This window comes from Pagrus major, chromosome 8 (genome assembly GCF_040436345.1).
Source record: "Pagrus major chromosome 8, Pma_NU_1.0".
Lineage (NCBI taxonomy): Eukaryota > Metazoa > Chordata > Actinopteri > Spariformes > Sparidae > Pagrus > Pagrus major.
This window is the reverse complement of record NC_133222.1, coordinates 22,361,425-22,385,559: the sequence shown is the minus strand read 5'-3', so window position 1 is coordinate 22,385,559 and position 24,135 is coordinate 22,361,425. Positions and strand designations below refer to the sequence as shown.

Here is a 24,135-nt window from a genome sequence, read left to right as displayed (position 1 = left end):
CTTAATAACTGACACACCGAGAGAAACAGCAGCTGATAAGACGGCTGTTCCTGTCTGTGATCATAAAACCCTCCCTGCTGATACTGAAGACTGTAAAACATTATGACTGAAACAAACTCTGAACTTCCATTAAATAATTCACAGCAGTTCTCAGACATGTTTCAGTAGTTTCGTGTTGAACTGCAGAAAACTGATGTAAATAAGTCTGTTGAAGTTGTAATAAACCCTTAAACCTGGGAAATAAGGTGATTGTTGAAAGTCATCAACTTTCATTTAAACATTAAAGTAGGGATGTTAATAATTACTATGACAAATGTTTGACATCAAAGATATTACTGTTTGCATATGTGGTTCATACAGCAAATCTGTCTCCTTATTTAATAATAAGAATATGTTGGTGTTTGCACAACAGAGAACATAAGCCGTCCATCTGAAACTGCCAGAAAAATCAAACTTTCCAGTGGTGACACCAGCAGGCTGGAGCAGGTACTACACAGAAACAACCACAACAACAGGAGTATTAGTGTTTAACATTTGATTTTACTTAAATAAAAAATGTACATCACATTTAACAACAGAAATCCTTTCAATTAAAAAATTACACCAGTTTGTACAATGACACGATTTTATAAAACCATTAAATCTGAAAAGACTCAATACATGGACAGATATATTCGCAGCGCTAAAGAAACAGGACAGAAACAAACTTGAGAAACCACAAAAACAAACTGAGAAAGATTGAAGTCAAGCATGAAACAATAAGTCTGAATGAGGCAACGTGGCATTAACAACTGGCATCAAAATTGCAAAAACTTTTTTTTTACTAAGAAAAAAGATTTGGCAACAAAAGAGCTTTGTGAGGCCCGATCAGACTAGTGAGATGAATTAATCAAGACTTTGTATTTGAACAAACATTGATATAATGTGTTTGTAACTTAAGGAAAAAAATAAACTGCTTCCTTTATGCTCTATGTTTTAAGTGCAGGTAAGAAAAAAAATATTATTTTACATTTACTCACTTAAAGGATAGGCTCCTCCATTTTGGACAGATTGTTTTAGGTCAAATTAACGACATTTTTATTAAATTAAGTTAATTTGATGAAGTGATAAATGCTGGTGTGACAGTCTTTAGACTGACAGTTACAGACCAGTGGTGATCAGCAGGAACAGAAACACTATTTCAAAATCCACAGAGCTGCTACCAAACTGTTTTCAGGTTGCCAAAACCATTAAACTCATTTAGTGTCAAACTTAAAGAAAGTACAGATAAGTGTATCACCGTATCTTCAAAATTAAGTCCAAGCTCACGTGAATCAGACTGATAGCAATTTGAAAGCACTAATCGTTCATTTGAGAGCGACAATTAGTTGTTTGTGTGAACAAATTAGTTGGTTTTATTCTACGACACCCACAGGCTCTGTACAAAGTGCAAAAGAGAAGCTAAACTGAACAGAAGAAACAGCATTTCCTTTTGTTGTTGTTACTGTTTAGCTTTAGCCTCTTAGCTAGGGTTAGAAAATTGTTAAACAACAAAAGCTAAACAAATAAATGCCAGCATTTCAGCTTTTTACCCTTGTTGTTTGTAGGCTATGAAAGAAAGCTATATCTAAAAGATGATAGAGCTGTGATTTAAAAAAAACCTTTCATTTTAGGTCATTGTGTTGTTTTCTGTTGTTTAGCTTTAGCCTGAGCTGAAAAGAGCTGAAGTTAAACAAAAGATATACAAAATATGCCAGTTTTTCAGCTAATTTACCCTCATTGTCTGTAGTTTATGAATGAAAGCTAAACTTTAAAAAAAATCTTTCATTTTGTTGTTTTTAGTCGTCTAACTTTAGCTGACAACGTTCAGCTCGGAGGAAGCGAAAGCTAAAGTTAAAACAAATTTTAAAAAAAAAGCTTTTTATGTTACTCATTGTAAAAGAAAGCTTGCTAAAACATGAAAGATTAAAAAAAAGCAAAAAACTGAGGCTAATTTCATGTTCTACATTAAATGTTGCACAGAAATGAGTTATTAACATTCATATAGGATACAAACAGTCTCTTAACACCACATAAAAAACAGCATACTGTCACGGACTGTAAGGCTTAGCTGCTACAATACAGAGTCATATAATGAAGGTTTTACAATTCCCTGAAGACACTAATGTGAATTCAAATAAGGTTTAAACAGGTTTATCTGCTAATAACACTGTAAAAACATCTGATTTAAATCCAAAAAAATCCTTTTTTCTTCTTCAGATGTCGGTGGAATATGTTCAGAAAAGTGAGAAACAGATTGTGTATTAAACGTTACAGTGTAATATATATCGGCGGTGTAAGGACAAGACGCTGTGCTCTGCAGTAATGAAAGTAAAGGTTTGCAGTTTTTCTCAGTCTTATATCATCCTAAACAGAATATATTGGGGTTCTGAACTTTTCGCCAGAGAAAACAAAATAATTGATAGCATTTGTGATTATTTTCTGACTGTTTTTGGAGACCAAATGATGAACTGAGAAAATAACAATGAAAATAATCACGAGTTGCGACCTCTCTTTAAAGATCAGTTTTACTGTGATTGTTGACTACAGAGGCAAATGTCCCTTTCTGATACTACCACTAGCAGGTGCTAGAAGAAGACGTTCTTTTATTGTTTGATAAAAGTGTCTTCTGTGTTCTTTCATATGTTTTTCTTTTTCATATTTTTGTCTCTTAATTAACTTATTCACTTCAGACCGACAGCCATCACAATCAAAAGTCAGAAAACAGTAAAAAAAAATGTCCATCAAACTTTAAAAGAGCCCACGGTGACATCTTGTTTTGTCCTACTAACAGTCCAAAATTCAAGGTATTCAGTTTACAATGATGTATAAAACAGGGGAAAAAAGCAAATCCTCACTGGAAAATGATTGGAGTTACTGATAAATAGTGACTTAAACGATTAATCGATTGTCAAAGTTGTTAATTTTCTGTTAATCGAGGAATCATTTCAGAACTAACACATTGGGCCCTACACTTCCTGCTCTAACATATAGTCAGTGTAAGATTTTTTAACAGTTTCCCTACAAATGCTTCAGAGTATAACCTTTTCAAGTAAGGGAAGGATTGTGCCCTTGGAAGGTTTTTAATGTGAAGTATCTGTACAGGAAGTGTTGAGCTCAACAGTATTAGTGTTAAAGAAGAAGCGTTAGAGAAGCAGCGGGGTGAGTATGACATGTATGTACATTTAACGGAATTTATCAAGTGAAACATTATAGAAGAGGTAACCTCACACTCCTCAATGTCTTCACCTGGCCTTTATTTGTTAAATGCAGGTGATTATTTGCGACTCCATTTAGAAGCCATTCTTAAAAGGTGTAATTTTATAAGAAATGGCCAGAATTCTTAAGGTATTTCAGAAAACTATAGGGGGCAGAAAAACTGCTAACTGCTGCCTACTACTATAGCAACTAGTTAGCTGTGAAGCTAAGAGGCCCTATTAGTTGACTGAAGTCTGCCTGGATCGTGACCTCTGAATACGGAGGTGATTTACAGCGGCTATGACCAAGACCATGACTCTACGGGCGAAAGAAGACATGATAGGCGAGGACAGGAGACGCATGAAGCAGAAGAGTATTGTGAGTTGGGCGTCAGCAACGGGCTTCTTGTAGTATGAGACAGGTTGGGACAAGCTGGTAGCCCATTGAAGTCTTTCACATAAAGTCAACATTGTTTCTTCAAAAAAAAAAAAAAAAAATTCTGTCCATTTCTTACATAAAAACCAGCCATTACCTTGAGAATTTATGGTAAATTGACACTCAGGAGTGGCAATAAAGTTGTTAGTTTTGTGAGAACTTTCAGTTAACTAGTTAAGAACAGTGATTGGTGTTGGTTTGATTCAGAAGTGAAGTCAGTGATCTGTTGGTATCAGCTGACATAACATAGATTTAATGCCACAGAATCGCTTAGTTTTGATGAGTGAAGCGGGAACCATAATCAAAGCAGCTCAAACTGAAGTCAGCAGCTGTTTGATGATGTCACTGGTGAATAAAGTGAATCAGTTCCAGTGTTTGTGTGAAGATGTCACTATGTCTCTGGGTTGGTGGCCGTCGCCATGGTGTTGATTTTCATGTACTGAGTGTTGATGGCTTCAAAGGCCTCGTCTCTGTGGATCATTGCACCAAACACCATCGGCTGCAACAGAACAGAGGAACAATGTAGTGCATTTACTTAAGTAATGCTCTTAAAGGAACAGTTCACCCCAAAATGAAAATTCCGTCATTATCTGCTCACCCCCATGCAGATGGAAAGGTTGATTTTTTACAGCTGTTTTAAAACAAGTCCCCATTTACAACGTTTTTTGTACTACGAAACTTCAGCATGGGAATGAGTAGTTAATGATGGGATTTTCATTTTTGGGTGAACTTAACCTTTAACAAGCTCTTACCTTTTGAGTGGATGGTGTCGCTATGGAGATCCCCATCCCAGATCCAGGAAGCACAGACAAAACTTTGTACTGTGAGGGACAGAGAGGAAAATACATCTTTATCCAGGTTTAAACTTTATTTTCGAGAATCAGCACCAGTTACTGTTGCAATAGAAGGTTTATGACACAACGTAAAAGACAATATGTAAACAAAACAAGAGAACAGAACTGGGCATCGTGAAAAAAGAAGAAATAAACTAAACATGGAATGAGTCAGGATGATGGCATTTCTTTTTAACAAGTTGTTAACCAGCACTATGTATGAGTATTAACAGAACTGCATGGAGAGATGTCTCTGCACACGATATGTGATTTCACAAACTGTCTCATTTATCATCGGAGACATTGGAGCCCACTAGGCATTGACCGATTGGCCTGGCCGATTATCGAGGCCGATATTTAGTATTTTTCAGATTATCAGTATCTGTATTTTTTGTGTCCGATTGCCAATAAAAGAAATTAATTAAAAAATGTGCTACTTTATGGTTTCACTCAATGTTTTGCCCACAGCACTATCTGATTGTTTACATGTCACAAGTCATAGCCTATCAACACTGAATAATCTAAATCTGCAAAGTACCTAGTAACCAAAGGTAATAAATAAATGTTAAAAGTATGGGAGTGGAAGTATAAAGCAGCAGAAAATGGAAACCTCTAAATTGTACTTAAGCAGAGTACTCAAGTAAATTGTACTAAGATACATCCCCTCACTGGATATTCTGAATATTTAGACCAAGATTTTCATTTCTGCTTCAAATGTACATGGGTTCCATTACTAATAATCGGTATCTGTATCTGCCCTGAGAATGACATACATCAGCCCCTACCTCATGTTTCCCTGCACTCACACATTTAAGGTAATGATGAGTCTGTGAGGGTTTAGTGCTCAGGGCTCAGGGAGGACATTGGGACAGACCCAGAGACTCTTCATACCTTCTGGATGTCGGTAATATCCGTGAGTTTGATGACTTTGTTCCTCTTGGAGGATCCAGACCTGGAGCTCGAGCTCTCGAAACACAGATGACTGTGGAGACAGAGCAGAGTCAGTTAAAGTTAAGCTTGGTAAGCTATTTTAGAAGTATTTTTTCTTATATCTGTAGAAAATCTCTCAACATCCCAATAACAAATGCTCTGAGAATGAAGAAAGAAAAAATCTGGTGCCTGTCGCAGGCCTCCAATAAGCCCATCCAATCAATTAATTCCTAAATCAAATGATTGAATGACTTATTAAACATTGATTTAGATATACCAAGCTGATCTCTGTCGTGCAGCTCTGTCTGTAAAATAAACTGAGCTGACAGGAAGTGGAGGACTTACTTCTCAGTGACGTAGAGGTATCCGTTGCGGATGTAGTCTGTCGGTGTCTTCCGGTCTCTGTTGATGAGGCAGCAGCGCCAGCCGTTCTCGCACACTGAGACAACACAAAGACAACAAAAAGAAACTCGGTCAGGCAACAGTTTACATCTCCTGCTGACCTCAGAGCCTTTACATAACACCTGGTGGTTTATGGACTGATTCCAGTGTTTTTAGACTCAGTAATTTCAATTTAAAAGCCATAAATAAAGAAAGAATTCATTATTTCCCATTAAAGTTCAATTCCTGACTCTGTGAAGAAGAAAAAGCATTTAGACCTTAATGTTCGTGGGTAAAACTTGACTTTAACTGAATTAATACTGCATTGGAGGACTTCATTTGACTTAAATCTGCTGTTGTCTAAACAAACAAAAAAATCAATTACAGTTAGTGAAAAAAGTCTGCACCTAAAGTCTGAAATCATTTTTTACAGTTTGAAGACTTTCGGTCTGAATCTGAAGCCAAAATAATTTTTGAGGATTATGTCTATCTGGACTCCTCTTTGTGCAGTTCCTCCCCCACCTGTCAGAGGGTGCTCACTCTCCGGCAGGTTGAAGACATCGTGGAAAGCTCCTCTCTTAGTGCTGTACGATCGTCTGTCATCATCATCCCGGCTGACACCCAGAGGAGCAGCAGCCCCGAAGCTGCCTCGACCCACCGCAGCAGGAACCTGAACAGGTGGACAGAAGGTGGGAGGGCAGCGCAGACACTGGATTAGCAAATCAGTCAGAGAGTGAAGCTGCAGGCAGAGCCAAGAGTCGACAATAACAACTCACCTGTACAGGTGTGTCCGTCTGTTTGACAGATTAGGTCAGATCACCTTCATTTTCACTCACTTTCTGTTTTGTTAAAACGCGCCTAAAATCTTGCTGCAGTTCTTATTTTAATGTTTATGACAGCAAAGATATAAACAAACAATATCATTTAGATTTAGCGATTCTTACCAGAGGGTGGCGCTGGAGGAAAGAACCGACACAAACGTTAATGTTAAAAATCCTCAGAAAGTTAATAAAATTGGACTAAAAATTGGGTAAGATCTAATCTCAGTTTGTCCCGTAGGTGGCACTAGAGGAAAGGGGTCATTAAATCTAAAGGGGACAAAATCCCGCCGATGCATCAACAAGTAAACTCTTGTAAAAAAGAAATGTAATCTTAAGTAATTGTGTAAAATTTGCATTTTTTAACTAATAAAAATGGCCAGATGTGTTTCTTTCTTATTCTTTTTTCATCTTTCTATCTCTTCTTTTTATTGCGGCTTCTGGAGACTTTTTTTCCCCACACCGTATAGAGCCATTTTATATTTTCTTCTTCCGTTCTCAAGAAATGTTTTGTGGACTACAAAACTTCATCTGACTTTTCATCAACATGAGGTTCAATAGATAAAAACTTCAAGTATAAAATGTTGCCTCTCTGTCTCAACTCTCCAGAGTTTCTGTCTGTGTGGTGCGTTTCATGCCTCCAATGTTGTCAACGACACTACATGACAACATCAATGCCTGTTGCACTTCGAAGCATTTGCTCTGTGAAACGCAAAGAAAAAGACTCCAAGACATATCCAACCAAAGACCTTGGTTAAGACCAAACCCAATTCAAATTAGTGTAAAAAAAAAAGGATACAAGCCTAAAAGTTCAGGCATGAACTTCAAAATTTGGGTAAAACCCTGAAACCTGAGTTTTTCCTGAGAGAGGCTCTAGAGAAGGAGGGTGGGGTCATTAACATCTAAAGGAGTCAACTGGAATGAGACATTCACTGACAATCTGACCAGTAGCTTTTGGGACATCTCAGTTTTAAACAGACAAGCTAGCACGAATCGTCAGCAGAATAGCAGCTGATTGATGTCTGTTCTAATGACTCTACATCTTTAACTACAGTACACACTACTGACCGCTACACGCAGACTGTTAATACACAAACACACATCAGGATCCTACCTGTTCACACTCAGACAGCTGAGAGAGAAAAACAACAACAGAAAGCTGAAACCAGACCGACCAGGGACCACTTACTGGGACCAGTCAGAACCAGTAACAGTCTGGTCTATTTTGTGCTGATCATTGACTGTTCAAAACACGGATGTAGTCTTTGTGACATCACCCGTAGGTTTTATGAGGAGCCATTTTTGAAGCTCGGTGTGGCGGCTCCAGTAGCCATCATCTTGGTTGTGACTGACATCGACTTACTCCCAGCTAATCCAGAAATGATCGCAGAGGTGAAGCGTGGGTGGAGCTGAGGCGGCTGTATGAAAAAACGCCTGGTTGCTGACAGCTACGTAGACAGCGAGCCCACGGCTGTTATTATGGATAATTTTAAGCTTTAATATAATTTAAACAAGTGAGTTATAAAGCAATTCACCCCCTGTACAGTTGTCATGAAAGCTACAGAGACTGAAAACTGTTTTTTGTACCAGGCTGTAAATATGTTTATTTCTGCTGTAAAGATTGACATTTTAACACGGACTCTTAATTAACTATTTATTGCTCAGAGATCCACTTTGTGACCCTGAAACCAAGACGTCTCTGAGCCGACGTTTCCTCTGCAGATCTCAGATGTTTCAGTTACATCAGAACGTGAGTCTGAACTTAACTTTGTCTTCAAATTACCTCTCGGTTCAAGTTGCATGATTAGCTTAATTGAGGAGATTATCTTGGAACAAAACTGATGAATAATGTATTATGAAAAACCCACTGCAGAACTTGATGAGTTCATGTTGTGGCTCACACTGTAACTTGAGACCTCTTCATAATATCAGACTCTTTAATTTGAAAGTAAAATATCAGTATCTTTTTGTTGACATTTATGAGATTTAATCAATATTCTGTATGTTAACGTCTGAAACAGATTCATTGTCTAAAAAATGCTTTTCAGAGCAACTCAGGATAATAGTCCAACTCTGCTGCCATCTAGTGGTGAGTATGTGCTATTTCCACTCTGTGTAGCACTTTTTAAACCCATTAAAGCATTTGGGGGGCTTACTTAGAGATCTGCCAGTCCACCGAAAAGAGACAGGAGAGACAGATGCCGACTGACAGACCAGTGTTGCAGTCTGTGAGCTGTAATTCTGGATGTTTCACAGAGTTTGTACTGACCCGTCGGCTCAGCGTGGTGTTGCTGCGCTCCTTCAGCTGCAGGTCAGTGGGTAAATTGGTCCAGACGATGAAGGGGGTGTCGTAGCGTTGCCTCAGCTTGGGACAGCTCTTAAAGATGAAGTCGATGATGAAGAACTTTATACCTGCGTACACACCTGGGGAGGGGGGAGACACTAATCAGAGACGCTCTGAATCTCACTCCTGTACTCAGCGAGGTGTAAAACAGACACCAGATATAGATTGTGTATCGTGATATAGCCTAAAAATAAAGTGAAATTATGAGTGATATGATGGAAAAAGTATAATGATGACAGTATGTGAGTGTATACACTTCATATGACGTACCTATAATGAATCCCAGCAGTTTGTACGGCAGCAGGCAGGAGGAGATGAAGGCCACCCACAGTCCAACATACAGCTTCTGGGTCAACTCCGGCTGAACCCATATGAACAGACTGCGCGCACACACGCACACACGCACACACACACGCACACACGCACACACACACACAGTATTAAAAGAGGTATGTGGAGCGTAATTTCTCCCCGACATGGAACAAACCGTGCAGATAAACTCACTTCTTTATTTTCTCCAGGATGTTCGACATCTTCCCAAACAGATTCTGTGAGTATGAAACAAAAAGACAAACATATTTACTGTGAAATCTGTGCAGATGTGGGTCGGCCGTGACGTAGAGCCTCTGACTGTCAGTCACGTCTCACCTGAGCTTTCTGAGCGACGTCCAGAACCAGCTGGAACTTCTCTGACACAGTCAGGTCTTCTTTAGGAGGCTCCTGGAAAACAGAGGAGACAAACACTGATACTTACTCCTCTATTTTACAGTACATGTATATCATCCGGATCACCTGTCCAGGTATGCATCTTCATGTTAAAAGGTTGATGTTAAAATAAAAAAAACAAACAGTGGATACAGCAAAGTGTCTGCAGTTGTGAAGAGAGATTTCTCACCACGGGCTCCGAGACTTCAGGTACGATGCTCCACTGGATCCTCCAGCCTCTGAGAGCAGTGCATCATGGGAACATACAGGTGCATATGAGATCATTTCAAACTCAGTATATAATTTAGATCCAAACTGATCAGAATCATCAGGTGGTTTTAAAACCCAGTAAAGGCTTCCCGTGTGTGCATGTAAAAAGTCATCAGTGTGTCAGGAATTAAATAAAAAATGTGTAATAGATAATTTGTAACTGAAACAAGAAAAAAATTATATGTAATTGATCCATTTTCCAAATCAGTGAGGCTCCGTTTAACCTTTTAAACGACAAATTCCCACCTTCCACTTCCTCTTCAGCCGTTTTAAAGACAGATCTAGACTTGGAGGTAGTTTTAGCAGGGTCAGAGTTCCCTAATGCAACCCAAAATCTGGCTGTGTGATTGGCTGCTGACCTGGCGATGAGGTAATTCAAGGAGAGGCGGAGGATGGCGAGGAACAGGAACATTGGGATGACCCAGCCGTGCCACGCTGCATACATGTAGACCTGTGGAGAACATACAGACATGCATGAACACACGAACATGAGGTCAATATTTTTTAAAGGCAAATAACAAAAATGTTGGGGAATCATTTAGTTGAAATACCAAAAATAATAAGGTCTGTAGCCTGAGGATATAGAAAAAAAGTGTGGAAGTAAAAAGTGCACATATTGTTCTTAATTCTCTTAAAATAATTCATGAAGCAGATTCATTATAAAAACATATTTCTTAATAAAAAATAAAATCAACGATGTATTGTTTCTGCTCCAGCCACTGAACATCAGTAACCTTCTGACTGTCTCTGTGTGTGCTGACTCACAATGAAGGCGATGGCTGATGTGTAGACGGAGTACCAGCTGGATAAGGCAGAAAGGTTCCTCATGAAGTTGGTCACAGGTTTGAATCCTCGTTCTGGAGACACAACAACAGACCAATCACAGACTGACAACAGAGAAATCTAACCTCTCTGTCTTGTGTATGTTTTAAATAAACTTTTAATAAAGCATCTAAAGTGCTTTCCACAAGAACACCATGTGGCTAAAAGTATGTGGACACCCCTGGTTTTGTATATGTGATGTATTAGAGCTGTGAATTTGATGCCTTGTGTTAAGTCAAACTCCCACAGCTTTGAAGTTCAATCAGATATCAATACTCACTGAGCCGTCTCATGTTTTCAGTCAACCTGTGAGTAAGAAACCAGATATTTATTTAGATTTAAGACAAATGCAGCTTTAACACAATAAAAACATATGTTTCAGTTTTCTTTAAATCACCATGTTTTAAAAGTAAGAAATTACTTCCAAAGAAAGTGAACATGTCCTGTCTTTTCCTCCTCACCTCTTGGCACTCAGCGGCTCCTCTGTCTCCACTGTCTGCTCCTCCGGTTGGAAGCGGAAGTCCTCGATATAAACGCCAAAACGATTATAAAGCCATTTCAGGAAGCTGTCGGACAGAGTGTCTTTCTGTTTCTCTGAGGACAGAAAGAGAAAAGAGTTTGATGGGGGCAACCACCACTTTCTTTATCAATAACAGAGGGGATAAAACACATTTTAGAAACACCTTTCAATACAATGCTGTCCAGTACAAAACCAGCAGTAACTACAAGCTCAGTAATAAACATATAGTTGGATTAACACCATTTTATTTTCTCCTTTTGCAACAATTCCTCTTGAACATGGAGCACAGATTAACTCAGAAAATCTACTAAACATGAGCAAGATTCTGCAGCTCACCTGTACTGCTGACTGCAGGTGGAGGTGGTTGTGTGGGCGGGACTTTAGGCGTCTGAGAAGGCGAGTCTTCAAGGCTGTGAAGTGACCAACAGAACGAACCAGTCAGTGAAGGCTTTAAACCACAGGAACAAGCTGCTGTCAAACCAGTTCATTAAATAAAGTTTTAATCAAAATAACCACCTGGATCTCAGGATGTCGTTGATCTTCTGCTCCAGCTCACTGTTTCTGCTGCGCTCCCTCTCCAGCTCCTGTCTCAGTGAATCCACGTTGGACTCCTCTTTAAGTTTCCTCAGCTCCTCCTCTGAAAGAGTATGGTCACAAGAACAGATCAATGAAGACAAAACAGTACTGGAGCAACATTAGCTTCAAAGCTTAACGATCATGTCTGGGCCAATAAACAACATTTACAATATTAGCTGACAAACGTGCAGAGGTGGCAAAAGTCCACACTTCTTTACTCCAGTAGAAGTTCAGATACTTGTCTAAAAAAAGACTCTGGTAAAAGTAGAAGTACTGATTCAACTTCTTTACTCAAGTAAAAGTAATAAAATACAGGCTCTGAAATGTACTTAAAGTATCAAAGTAATAAGTATCCCTCTGAAGGACATTTTTACTGGCCATTTCTGTGCAAAGCTAACTGAAGCTCACTATTAGACTAAAAGGTAGAATCAGTAGGATTTGTCCCAGCTGTTCCTAAACGCACCACAAAGACAGTTGATTGTTGAGTCTCATTGCCAGGATGTCAAATAGTCACATTTTGGGTTGGTAAAGCGTCCCGAGCAGCAACAAAGTGAGAAAATAAGAAAATCCAGGCAGAGGGCTGCAGAGTCTCTGCAGATATGAGACAGTAACACACCTCTTCTCCACATTCGAGTCTCCCTCTCTGTCTGTTTCCGTCTTTTACGTCATTTGGTCTCCCTACGTCTGCTGTGCGTGATATGCACTGATAGGTTGAAATCAGTGAAATAATCCATAATTACCCTCAAATGCATTCAAACTAAAGTAACAAGCCTGTTTTGAAAATGTGAGGAGGAAAAAGTCCAGATACCAGTGTTCAAATGTAGGGAGGAAAAGTCAAAAGTTGTCAGAAAAATAAATAATAATGTACACATACCTGAAAAATCTGCTTAAGTACAGTAACAGAGTATTTATTACCTCCCACCTCTGCAAATGTGCAATAATAATCATGTGTTCAGCTGCACTTTATTTAGCGCTCTATTTAGCTGTGTGATGAGATTATAGTAGGAGGACAGCAGCAGTCTGTGTCGTACAGTACAGAACATATGAGGTAACTACAGGCAGGTAGTTACATTCTGCTGCCGGCCACTCAAAATGTAGAACATCACTGTCACTGGACAGCAGACAGTCTAAAAGCACTTTCACACATCACTTGCATTAGAATTTCAATATGAGGGGATCTTTAAATGGCCAGTATTGGGACAAATGCCAATTACAGCAACCAAAACTCGCTTTAAGACAGACTTGAAAATTGTGAACTTGTCCTTTATTTAGCTGTAGAGCGCATGAATTTAAAATGCAGCTCCTGACACCTCCTCTTGAGTTGAGAGAAAACTAACCTCCTCCCCTCACTGATACTCTTTAGTCTCATCACTACTTAGAGAACTCTACTTCCTGTTTCATAACGTCTAACAATGAACAAATAGAGCGCGACACTAGACACTAAGTTGGGACTCTCGTTTGTGTGTGTGTGTGTGTGTGTGTGTGTGTGTGTGTGTTCGTGTGTGGGGGGGGGGGTTGTCTGATCAGGTCAGCATGGTTATTAATAGCTGTGTGTGTGTGTTACGTAAAGCAGACGGCAGATATTGATGGATTACCCAGCATGCTGTTGTGCTGTGGGGAAGTTTGATTCCAAACTGATGAGAGAAGCCACAATGACCCAACAGCCAATCAACACATGGTCTTCCTACACTTCACTTTTTCTTCAACTTTCACGTTGTTTCTGAACTTGCAAGAAGATAAACAGTAGTCTGACCAAGAGATCTTAACTCAAGGTGCGTTTACTCGCTTTACCTCGGCCGAAGCATGTCAGTACAGTAGGTCGTTTCCATCAGAGACATTATAGAGGAGACAAATCACTTAAAGCAGTTTAAACCGAAAGTCTGTAATGCCAAAGACGGTGGTCGTATGACACATATCCACACTGGAATGATATCAGCCAATGGCTTTTGCATTGATGGGAGTGCACAGTTGAGATTCACAACAGTTACAACCGATTTGGTGTAGCTACAGACGGCCTTCTAATAAGCATGGAAAAGAAGGATATCACACTATTACCAAGAGAGGTTAGGTTTTCAAACATTAAACATTAAACTTGCATTTGTTCGAGTGCTCTGGTGGAATGAGCTGACAGTCACGTGAAACCGTGGGCATGTGCAGTAAAAGTACAACCTGTGGGGAAAAAGCCATTTTAACCCTTATTTTGGGGCAAAATCACCAAACTTTTCAAGCGTTTTTTATCAGATTTAACTGGTGATTCTTTACATGCAGTTTTTATGTCCCGGCGACTGTAATATTCCTTTAAAATAATATTCACTCAGGTTCCCTTATTTGAATTTTGTCTGGCACTCTTTTAACTACAGCTCAGACTATCCATATCGACATCTGCCCCAAAAGCCCAGTATGGGTCAGGCTCTACTTTTAACTGCATCCTTTTCTTCTACAATAGAAAGTTGTATAGTGGCACCTGACTGGAGCAATAGCGCCACCCATCATGTATGTGGATGAACCACCTTCTAATATTCGCATAACAGTAATGTTTAGAAATGGTCACGTGTTTGAATTTATTTTGCTGATTTCAGGAAAGATAAGGGGGCACTGGTGACTGATTGGTTGGCGTGAATCTCAATGACTATTTTTCAGAAAAATTCTGAATTATGGAGATGAAATTAAAATACTTCCTTCCACAAAGAACCAGGTGATGCTTAAAGACATTTAAGTCAGAATACTCACGTAAGAAGTGTTTCTCTAACAAGGCGATTTCTAGGTGACCTTTGACCTCATTGAGATCCGTCCTCGAGTCATCTTGGAGAGCTGCAGAAAATGAACCTGGACCAGCCTGAGAGACAAACACAGAGACAGAAATATGAAACAAACAGGCAGCATGGGCCAGATGAAACAATTACGGTGAAATAAATCAGTTAGGAGAAACAAAAAACTCAATCAAAAAGTACTCAAAACGTTTCATAAATACTAAGACTGAGCAACAAAATCAAATAACACAATATATTGACCATATTCCTCAAGATTGATATTGCAACAATATTGTAGGGATGACTATTTGTACTTTCACTGAATATAAACATAGTCTCATGTCACGATAACGATATAATATCGATATACTGCCCATTATATATTCCATCAGACAGCAGCAGTTTATCAATGTCACCACAAACTATAAAACAAGAATGATAACAAAGCTCCATCTCTGATTTCCATCAGTTCTGGTAACATTTTATTCAACAGCTTCATCACAGGTCAGTTTTAAAAGACAAACAGGTCAGTTTAAAGGCTGCCTCGGAGGACATTTACAGAAATGGTTCAAATCAGAGTCCTACAACATGAGCCTTCATACAGCAGGCAAATTGGTAATGGACCTGCAGTTTAACCAAATTATCGATAATCTAATCTCATGAAATCATGCCAAACAGTGTTCTGGCTTGGTCAATCAAGAATTATCAAGAGTAATTTACAACCAAATTTTGTTGATTTCAAGGATCAGGATCAGGTTTCTGTTTAAACTCCTGGCTGATAAACAGTAATCCTCAGAACCAACAGGTGTGTTTGTGTACCTGAGCGTCACTCTGCTGCTCTCCCTCAGCCTCCCTCAGCTCCTCTGAATCTCTGAGTGAGACTCGAGGTTTGATCAACATCTCCTCAGTGCATTCTGTGTCTGACGTGTTGGGAGACTCGGCCAGATCCTGGAACTCGTCCCGTCTCTGGCCCCGGAACCGGATCCTGTCCAGATGCTTCCGCATGGTGGGCGCTTCGGAGCCGATCTCTACCTGAACATGACTGACGACGACAGCACTGCAGAGACTGGAAGAGAAAAGGAACACTGAGAAATGATTCAAAAACAGCCAATGATAAACTGATAACTGACGTGTTTTCACATGTTGTGTCAGTCAGATTAGCCAAGACGATGTTCATCTGACCGAAATACCTCAACTGTTGGATGGATTCCCATGAGGTTTTGTACAGATATTGATGGTTCCCAGATGAAGTTCCCTGACATTTCACTCAAACAACAAATGTGAACCACATTATGGGACTAGAGGAAATGTCAGGGGACTTCAAGTCAGTAGGATTAAACTTTTGTGAACCAGGAACGTATGTACATATTTTGGGACCATCCCTCCAACAGTTCCAACAAGGAGTTTTTGAAAAAACATCAGTTCTAACATTTGAATTAACTTACAGCTGCAGTTCATTTAAATCCTGTCAGACAACTCAACACATTAACAGTGAGGAAACAGATCCACTCTACCTAAAACTGGAGCAGAAACAACAAACATGTCTGAAAATGGACACACATCTTCTGACTGTCATGAATATGAGGCTCCTTCAACACTTAGAGGCCATCAGCTTTATTTAGACAGGAAGAGTCAGTACTCAACACTCCAGCCAACTCCCATAAAGACTTATACAAACAGCCAATCAGATGATCCACTGGGACATCATCATGCTGTTTGTTCAGGGTGGAGGAAATGTTTTATCGTCTGCTTAATGTTCCCCATGTTCATGTTTCAACCTCTGCTCTCCAGACTGACACAGGGACCATTACAAGCCTGCTCATCTAAAACCTGGACTCTGGGTTTATTACTCACCACCATCACTGTCAGATTGTGGATCTCATTTGGTCATAGACGCTGAAGAGGGACAAGAAAACTGCCTGTTTGTCAACGCAAAGAGGAGTCATTAAAGGAATAGTTCCACATTTTGGAAATACATCTTACCCATCTGAAGAGAGATCAACTCCACTCTGATATCGGTCTGCTAAATAGCGTAGCCAGAAACTGGGGAAAACAGCTAGCCAAATTTACCTTGTTCCATTTCAGCTTTAGTACAGATTAAACAAATGAGGCATAATGTTTTGATTAATTAGTGAGCTTCAGGGGTGCTGGGAGGTGGGTACTGTTACATTTATAGCCCTGACACACCAAACTGAAATCAAAGAACTAGCTGCGTCAAGGCCTCACATCTCCGGTGTCTCAGCCAAAAAGCTGCACTTGAACACACCACAGAGACTTCAGCTAGTGGCCAAGAAGCTTGTACATTCTGTGCCTGCAAGAAAGGAAAAATCTCTCCTCCAATATACAAACTGTTGTTATGATTAAGTTGATTAAACTTAAGTCTGATAAAACATTTGCAAAGAGCACTAGCGAAAAGGCAGAGGAGAAACCTCTCTGAATGGGTGAAATCATGGATAGCAACAGGCTTAAGGGGCTTTCAATTTCGATTATTCTGCCGTTTAATCTCGATTTAATCTTCTCAATTAATTGTTCAATTTATAAAATGTCAATTGTGACAAATTGTGAGAAATGCTCATTACAATTTCCCAGAGCCCAAAGTGACCACTTCAAATTGCCTCTCTTCTCCAACCAACAGCCCCAAACCTAAAGACTCTTCATTTACTGTCATAAATGACAAAGAAGCAAATCTTTGACATTTTTTGCATGAAAAATGACTGAAATGATTAGTCGATTATTGTAAGCAGTTAATTTTCTTCTAATTGCTTAAAGGTGCAATATGTAAGAATTGGCTTAAGAACAAAGCAAGGCCACTCCAAAGTAATAGGGAACAGCATATCACTAGAGTAAGCGGTAACTGCTGCTAACTGTAGCTGCTGTTAGCTAGCTAGCTCAATTAGCCGTGCAGCTAGGGGTTCAGACAGTTAGTAGTCCAAACAGGGAGGTCGAAGTGGTATTACAGGACGGGTTGAGGCTAGCTGGTTAGCATGCTACATTATCACATTCTGTTGATAATTTTAGTACTTTTTCAATTATTTCAAACCGAAATTCTCACATATTGCACCCTTAAACGAATAATCATTGGACGACTCATATCGCAACCAGATGATATATAGAGGACATCCCTGCCAAGATGGATCAGAGTGGTTACAGTCGATCATGGTTGCAATGTCGACATAAATAATTAACCACCTTAAAACTGCTTTCAGAAAGACCAAAGATGAAGTGAATGGAATGACTTCACCGCAGCGCCTGTTTGGTCTAAATGAGGCCTCACTGTGTGGGAGTGAAGATGTAGTTCAATGTGAAGATCACTGAGCCGTCTGACTGGTCCGACTGCTTCTAATGACAAAAGGTCTGATTCTGTATCTGCAGGACTTCAACACCGTCTGTGCATGTGCTGACTGCCTACTGTTTAAACAACATCACTGCTGACTGACAGACAAAGAGGCTGACTAGTCTAGAGCTGCTAGATGTGGAACTGGATAGTGATCAACTAGTCAATTAATTGACACTTATTTTGATAATCGATTAATCAGTTTGAGTAAGTAAGAGAAAACAAAAAGGTGAAATTCTCTGAATCCAGCTTCTTAAATGTGAATATTGCCTGGTCTTTTCCCTCCTCTATGACAGTAAACTGAATGTGTTGGGGTTGTGGAAAAGACAAGACATTTGAGGACGTCATCCTGAACATTTGTCAACATATTCTTACATTTTACAGCCCAGACAACTAATCGAGAAGTCGTGACAATAATCTAGAGATTGACGAATGGAAATAATAATTAGCTGCAGCTCTAGACTGGTCTGACAGCTTCTAATGATTACCTGTTCATTCTCTACCTGCACATACTCCAGCGCTGTACAGGTGAGACTGACTGGCAGCTTACAGACTGACGTGTGGTGAGAGACTGAATTCACATTGACTGACTGACAGAAACAGACAGAAAACTGACTGACTGGGTCTCTGACAACAGAAAATACTCTCTTTTTGCTTCTGTTTGCCACCTTAACCGCTAACAACCAACCAGCTGTCGTTTCTGCGGGCCTCAAGGATGATTTACAAGAACCCGACCGGGGTCCAGCCCACCTGGACACCCCTGAGGAACAAGAGGAAGAGGGTAGGAAGTGAGGAAGGAAGGAAAGAGGGGACAGGGAATCAGCTTCTCACCGTGAACCGAAGCTGAAGAAGCAAACTTTCCCCTTTTCTTTCTTTCCCGGCGGTTCGAACCCGCTCCAGACCGGGTCAAATCCGCTCCAAACCGGCCCAGGTTCCTCTCAGACCCGCTTAAGACCTGTGGGAGGCTGTGTCCCGGCAGTAAGTTCAGAAAATGGGGCTTCTGGGGTCAAAGCCGGACCGTGTTTCTCTACCTGACACAATAATCTGCGCTGTGGGCGTGGTGGCCAGCGGCAGACAAACCAGGAAGTGACGACATCACGCTGCGCTCTTAAATCGAGCGTCCGGGTTGAGGCCAGGCAGGCGGAACCCAAACACACAGTTCTGTGTTTCTGGAGGAACATCGAAGTAAGTAAGTAAGTAAGTTTGACAGCCAGTTCATTGATAATTACTGTGTCGTGACAGTGAACAGGCCCAGAGATTTATCTGTTAAGGCAGTTTATAACCCGCAGAGTTTCAGCTGAGAGGCGGACATGGTTTCCACGATCCAGAACACCGACGTGAAGCAGGTAAGACTCACCTGAGGCAACGTATCTAGCGCTCTGTCACCCCTAAAGACAGTGAGACAGGTGAGATCACATACCTGCAGAACCACTGCCACCCGGCCCTCACAAACATTAGAAAAATCGCACTAAATTGTGTGCAATAACTCAAAGTTGTCCACCAGATTCCATTTAAATAATCACGTATTTTATTGTCACCTTACTCATTTCCAATAGAACATCGGCTAAATCTTATAACTCGAGACTTCAGGGCCTTCTGTTAAATTCGGCTCATTTTTGATTACCATGCAGCCCACTATTGCACTAAATTGTTAACTCTTTTGGCTCACAAACGTCCCGTTGGAGTGGGAGAAAATTGAAAGTGGCACATGTATTTTAAAAGTTACATAGTCATTGAAAAACTGCTGTATCTGGTATGTAATGTATGCCGAATTGACGAGCGGGACCTAGTAAGTTAAAGTACAGCATAAGTCAGTTTTTATCTGTGACATATATTCGCTCGTCATTGACGCAATGCTAAAAATGCACATTTAGTAATAAGTATTTGGACCGCAAAATATGAGGCTAAAATTAGGGCGTTGTCTGCGAAGATGCATTAAAAGCTTGCTGCTCAGCATCAGAAAAGATATTCTAAAGGACTATGAGACAATGTTCATTAGCATGTTTTTTTTCTCACACACAAAAATCTGTGTAAAATACTTAAGTTTAAATGTATGTATTGGTTAAAGACCAGGTTTCACTTCAGATTCATGTATTTTAATCCAACTATAAGTAGTGTTCCATGCTGGTTCTATATCAGGTCTTGTGGTGATTGCCTACAGGCTGTGTATTGTTTTCCTGTTGGTTCGGTGCTGGTTCTGTGTTGTACTGTTTGGACTCTCTCCAGACCAGATCTCCACAGACCATCCTGTCTGATTAAAGGGGAGATAAATAAGTTCAGATGAAGTTCCAGGCTCTGTGTCTCCTCTGCAGAAGGATGCTGATCGTGCAGTGGTCGTCGCAGTAACGTGTCGTGCAGTGTTTGAATCTGGTGCTGATGATGGAGATGACATATACGGCGGGGGCGTGGCTTTCCCACTGCTGCAGGTCAGAATCAGACACATCAACTAAAAACTTTTCACAACAGTTGTTTTTTGTGTGTCACAAAAATATAGAATAACACCAGTCTGAAAGGAAGATTTCAGATGATCTTAATTCATAGTTTTACTCTTCAGGCGCTGCAGAGAGTGAATGAACGTCTGTTGGAGGAAAGTCCTGCTGAGTCGCTGCTGTTTGATGTCATCCTGATCACCACCGACAGCCAACAGCAGCAGCAGAGCTCCCGCATCACCAGCAGCACCAGACATTACGGTAATTTAATATTAATTACCAGCAGGAACACCAAACATTATAGTTATCTAAGACAAACCTTCAGCAGACAGATTACAGTCAGCCACTGATCAGTGTTGGAGTTTGTAGTTGACTTCCTGTCATGATGTCATCATCTTTCTCTCGTAGGTCTCGAAGTCAGCAGGTTCTGTTTTTCCAGCCAGGAAGATTTCACCGAGAGTTTACTGAAAAATAATGTGCAGATCTTCCTGACGACAGACAGAGATGAGGTGCTACTGGCATCACAAAACGGTCAGAATGTTTCTTCCTCTGTCATTTATCACAGCTGTGTGATGTGTGATGGATATTGACCCCCAAATGTTTTGAGGTTCTGAGGAGGTTTTACTGCTGATTACAGTCTGTGTCGTATCTTGGAACCTGAAAATTCTGACATATTCCTGAGGAAACGAGATAAAACATCATATCGGGATAAAAATTTTACATTTTTGAGACTGAACTTAAATACAAAACCATTTTTTTTCTGCAAAAATAAATATGAGAGCTGGCCGGAAGGGTTCACGTGACACAAAACCTATTGCAGTCGCATCTTAGTTTAGCTTGATAGCATGCTAACGTTTGCTTTGTAGTGTGAAAAATAAAGTACATTTGAGGCTGATGTATTTAGTTTATTTTAGTTTTAGGTATTTGGTCATAAATCAAATAAAAATCTTCATTAAAATTATTACAAATCATCCAGAGGGAACATAAATGTGTGATCCAAATCCAATCCAGAGTCATGATGTTGAACTTGATCTTAAAAAACATTATTAGGGACATCTGTTGCTTTTCTCCTAAAAGCTTACAGTTATGATTGATTTACGTATTGATTGACGTCCAGGTGAGTGTGTGAATAATCCCTCCTGTCATTGGTCCAGGTGTTCTCTCAGCACTGCTGGATCAGCAGTTAGCTTTATGTCCATCAGAGCAGCTCAGAGTAATGATCAGTGGAGACGCCGTCATCCGGCCTGACACTGATCCAATGCCGGGAGGCCAACAGGCTGCTCAGGTACTCACACCAACATCCTGCTGATACAACATGCAGAAGATTGTTTAAAGCTGACGCAAAAAGATCTGAGACATCTGAGACTATTCAAGGATAACTCGCGTTCTTCCTCTGCAGAGTTTCTCGGCTCAGCTTGGCCAGATGCGGCAGAAGTTCGGCGTCTTGGACAGCCCTCTCAGTATCGTCCTGGTGACGTTGCATGGCGGCAGGGAGAGCTGTGGCAACGCCTTGCGGACGCTGCGTTCCCGTGGAGTGAGTGTGGATGAGGCTTACTGCCTGGCCGGGGCCCCACGGGGCCCCATCCTGTCCGTGCTCCGATCTCACTTCCTGCTCTGTGACGGCGTCAGCGGCCTGGAGGAGTGATGAGATCATGACAGGAGGTGGTGTCGCATGACCTCATTAAAAACTTCACTGTGTCTTTGAAACAAGCTGCCAAATCCTCATACTGAACTCAGACCTGTTCAGCTCATTGGGCCTTAAAGAACCAGTCAGTGTTCCTGATTTAAAATTTGTGAAGCTCCGCCCACCACCAAAAATCAAACCACCGGATTGGACGCTGTTACAGTGAAGTGTAGCCATATTTTGTGTTGACATATTTTGTGTTGTGCTGAACAAATCGTAATTTTTTTAAATTGTATTGTAAATCAATTTGAGGGATTAACATTTATGTATGTAACTCAGTTACAGTCCAGCAGAGGGCAGTCTAACTCTGATACTTCACAGAAATCTGATCATGTTTGCCTCTATGTCTGCTACTTTTTATCTACTTTCAGCTGTATGTTTGCTTATTGTCTGTATTTAAACACACTGTAAGGAGTTTTTGCTTCCAAAACAAATGCCTGCACTAGCCAGATCAAGAGCCTTACCACACAAGGTGATGGTGGTAATACCACTTTGCCCACAGGGGCCGCCACAATCAACAAAAAATTCAAGTCTATTGTAGCAGCTTTAAGTCTGTCCATCATCTGTTGCTCCAGGATAAAGTTAAACTGGCTCTGTCAGGGTTTTAACACATCATGTCCACTGGATGTGTTCCCGTCTTGTGTATGTCGTGATTCAAATGTAACATGGTGGTGTTTCAGTCTTCAGACACATTTCTGTATTGCTCAGAATTGTTTTTTTTGATCAAGGTATTTTTATTTAGTTTTACAAGTTATAGTTTACAATTTAACATAAGTACAACAGAACACACAGGGAGAAAAAAAACAAACAAACCGTAAATCCCATCCACCCCCCACAAATACCAGACATACAGAGTTCACAGTATGAGATACATAGTTCAGTATACAGAACTCATATAGCCAGATAACAAAAAACAAACAACATATACAACAAAAAAGAAATACAATAATAAAGATGACTGAGGGCAACAACAGAGGTTTACAGTGCTATATTGTCTGCTTCCATATCTTCAACAAACATTAAGAAAGGCTGCCATATGTTATAAAATTTTCTAGTAGACCCCCTGATTGTGTATCTGATCTTCTCCAACTTGATATGGTACATGATTTCCCTAACCCAATGGCTGTATGTTGGAGGTGCTGGGTCTTTCCATTTCAGTAATATTAGTCTCCTAGCTAGGAGAGAGCAGAAAGCCACCATTATTCTTTCCCACTTCTCTAGATGGGAGTCTATCTGAGTTACACCAAAAAGTGCAATGAATGGAGATGGTGCAAGCCTTTTTGCAAAGATCTTAGAAAAGGTCTCAAAGATGGGCTGCCAGAAAGCGCAAAGCTTTGGACATGTCCAGAACATGTGTAGGAGAGTGGCTGGATCTCGCCCGCATCTATCACAAGTGGGGTCTATATCAGCATTGATCTTAGAGAGTTTTACTTTAGACCAGTGCAGACGATGTACAATTTTAAACTGAATGACAGAATGTTTAAGACAGATGGAAGATGAAAAAATTCCCTGTATTATTTTGTGCCAAGTGTCGTCTGTGATTTGCTCATTTAAATCTGTCTCCCATTTATTTTTGAGGAGGTCCAAAGGCACCAAGTTATGAGAATATAGTATTTCGTATATTGTGCTAATAGTTCGTTTTCTGACTAGTTTACAATCAAAAATTGAATCCAACAGGCCAGTTGGAGGACGTAAGGGAGAACATATAAAGTTTGAGAATACAAAATTCCGAAGTTGCAGATATCGATAAAAATGTGATTTGGGAATGTGATATTTTTGTACCAACTGTTCAAAGGAGGCAAAGCTGCCGTCAATATACAGATCAGACAGTGATACCATACCTCTTCTGGACCACATATCAAAGACCCCATCTATTAATGATGGAACAAACATATGATTCAGTGTAATTGGGGCAGCCTGAGAAAGATCTGTAAGTGCAAAGGATCTTCTGAATTGGTTCCAAATCTTGATTGAGTGCAAAACAACAGGGTTGGAGGTAAAGTTAGAAATGGGCTGTGTAAATGGCAACTTAGAACACAATAAGGCTTTTAAAGAAGTGAAATTTACAGATGCCCCCTCCAGATTTAG

General features: G+C 40.2%; 2 protein-coding genes across 9 annotated transcripts; one reads left to right on the top strand and one right to left on the bottom strand.

Moving 5' to 3' along the window:
* Positions 1-520: 520 nt before the first annotated feature.
* On the bottom strand, positions 521-19,033 carry LOC141000987 (GRAM domain-containing protein 4-like). The gene is made up of 19 exons (XM_073471889.1): positions 18,766-19,033; positions 15,420-15,666; positions 14,581-14,686; positions 11,791-11,911; positions 11,611-11,684; positions 11,216-11,348; positions 11,035-11,060; positions 10,698-10,789; positions 10,292-10,383; positions 9,853-9,901; positions 9,606-9,677; positions 9,462-9,505; positions 9,228-9,337; positions 8,883-9,037; positions 6,318-6,465; positions 5,760-5,853; positions 5,376-5,466; positions 4,404-4,472; positions 521-4,150 (listed from the first exon to the last, which is right to left on the bottom strand). The coding sequence occupies exons 2-19, from the start codon at positions 15,603-15,605 to the stop codon at positions 4,043-4,045; spliced, it is 1,770 nt and encodes a 589-aa protein (XP_073327990.1). The 5' UTR covers positions 15,606-15,666; positions 18,766-19,033; the 3' UTR covers positions 521-4,042.
* A 43-nt stretch (positions 19,034-19,076) lies between these two features.
* Positions 19,077-22,659, top strand: LOC141000988 (cytosolic 5'-nucleotidase 1A). 8 transcript variants are annotated; one of them, XM_073471896.1, is made up of 7 exons: positions 19,077-19,123; positions 19,224-19,280; positions 20,247-20,360; positions 20,489-20,624; positions 20,772-20,894; positions 21,518-21,648; positions 21,763-22,659. In XM_073471896.1, the coding sequence occupies exons 2-7, from the start codon at positions 19,245-19,247 to the stop codon at positions 22,006-22,008; spliced, it is 786 nt and encodes a 261-aa protein (XP_073327997.1). In that variant the 5' UTR covers positions 19,077-19,123; positions 19,224-19,244; the 3' UTR covers positions 22,009-22,659. The 8 variants fall into 8 exon arrangements, with proteins under 8 accessions (XP_073327997.1, XP_073327998.1, XP_073327991.1 ...); XM_073471897.1 differs by having other exon boundaries at positions 19,086-19,119; XM_073471890.1 differs by having other exon boundaries at positions 19,097-19,123; positions 19,210-19,280.
* Positions 22,660-24,135: the final 1,476 nt, after the last annotated feature.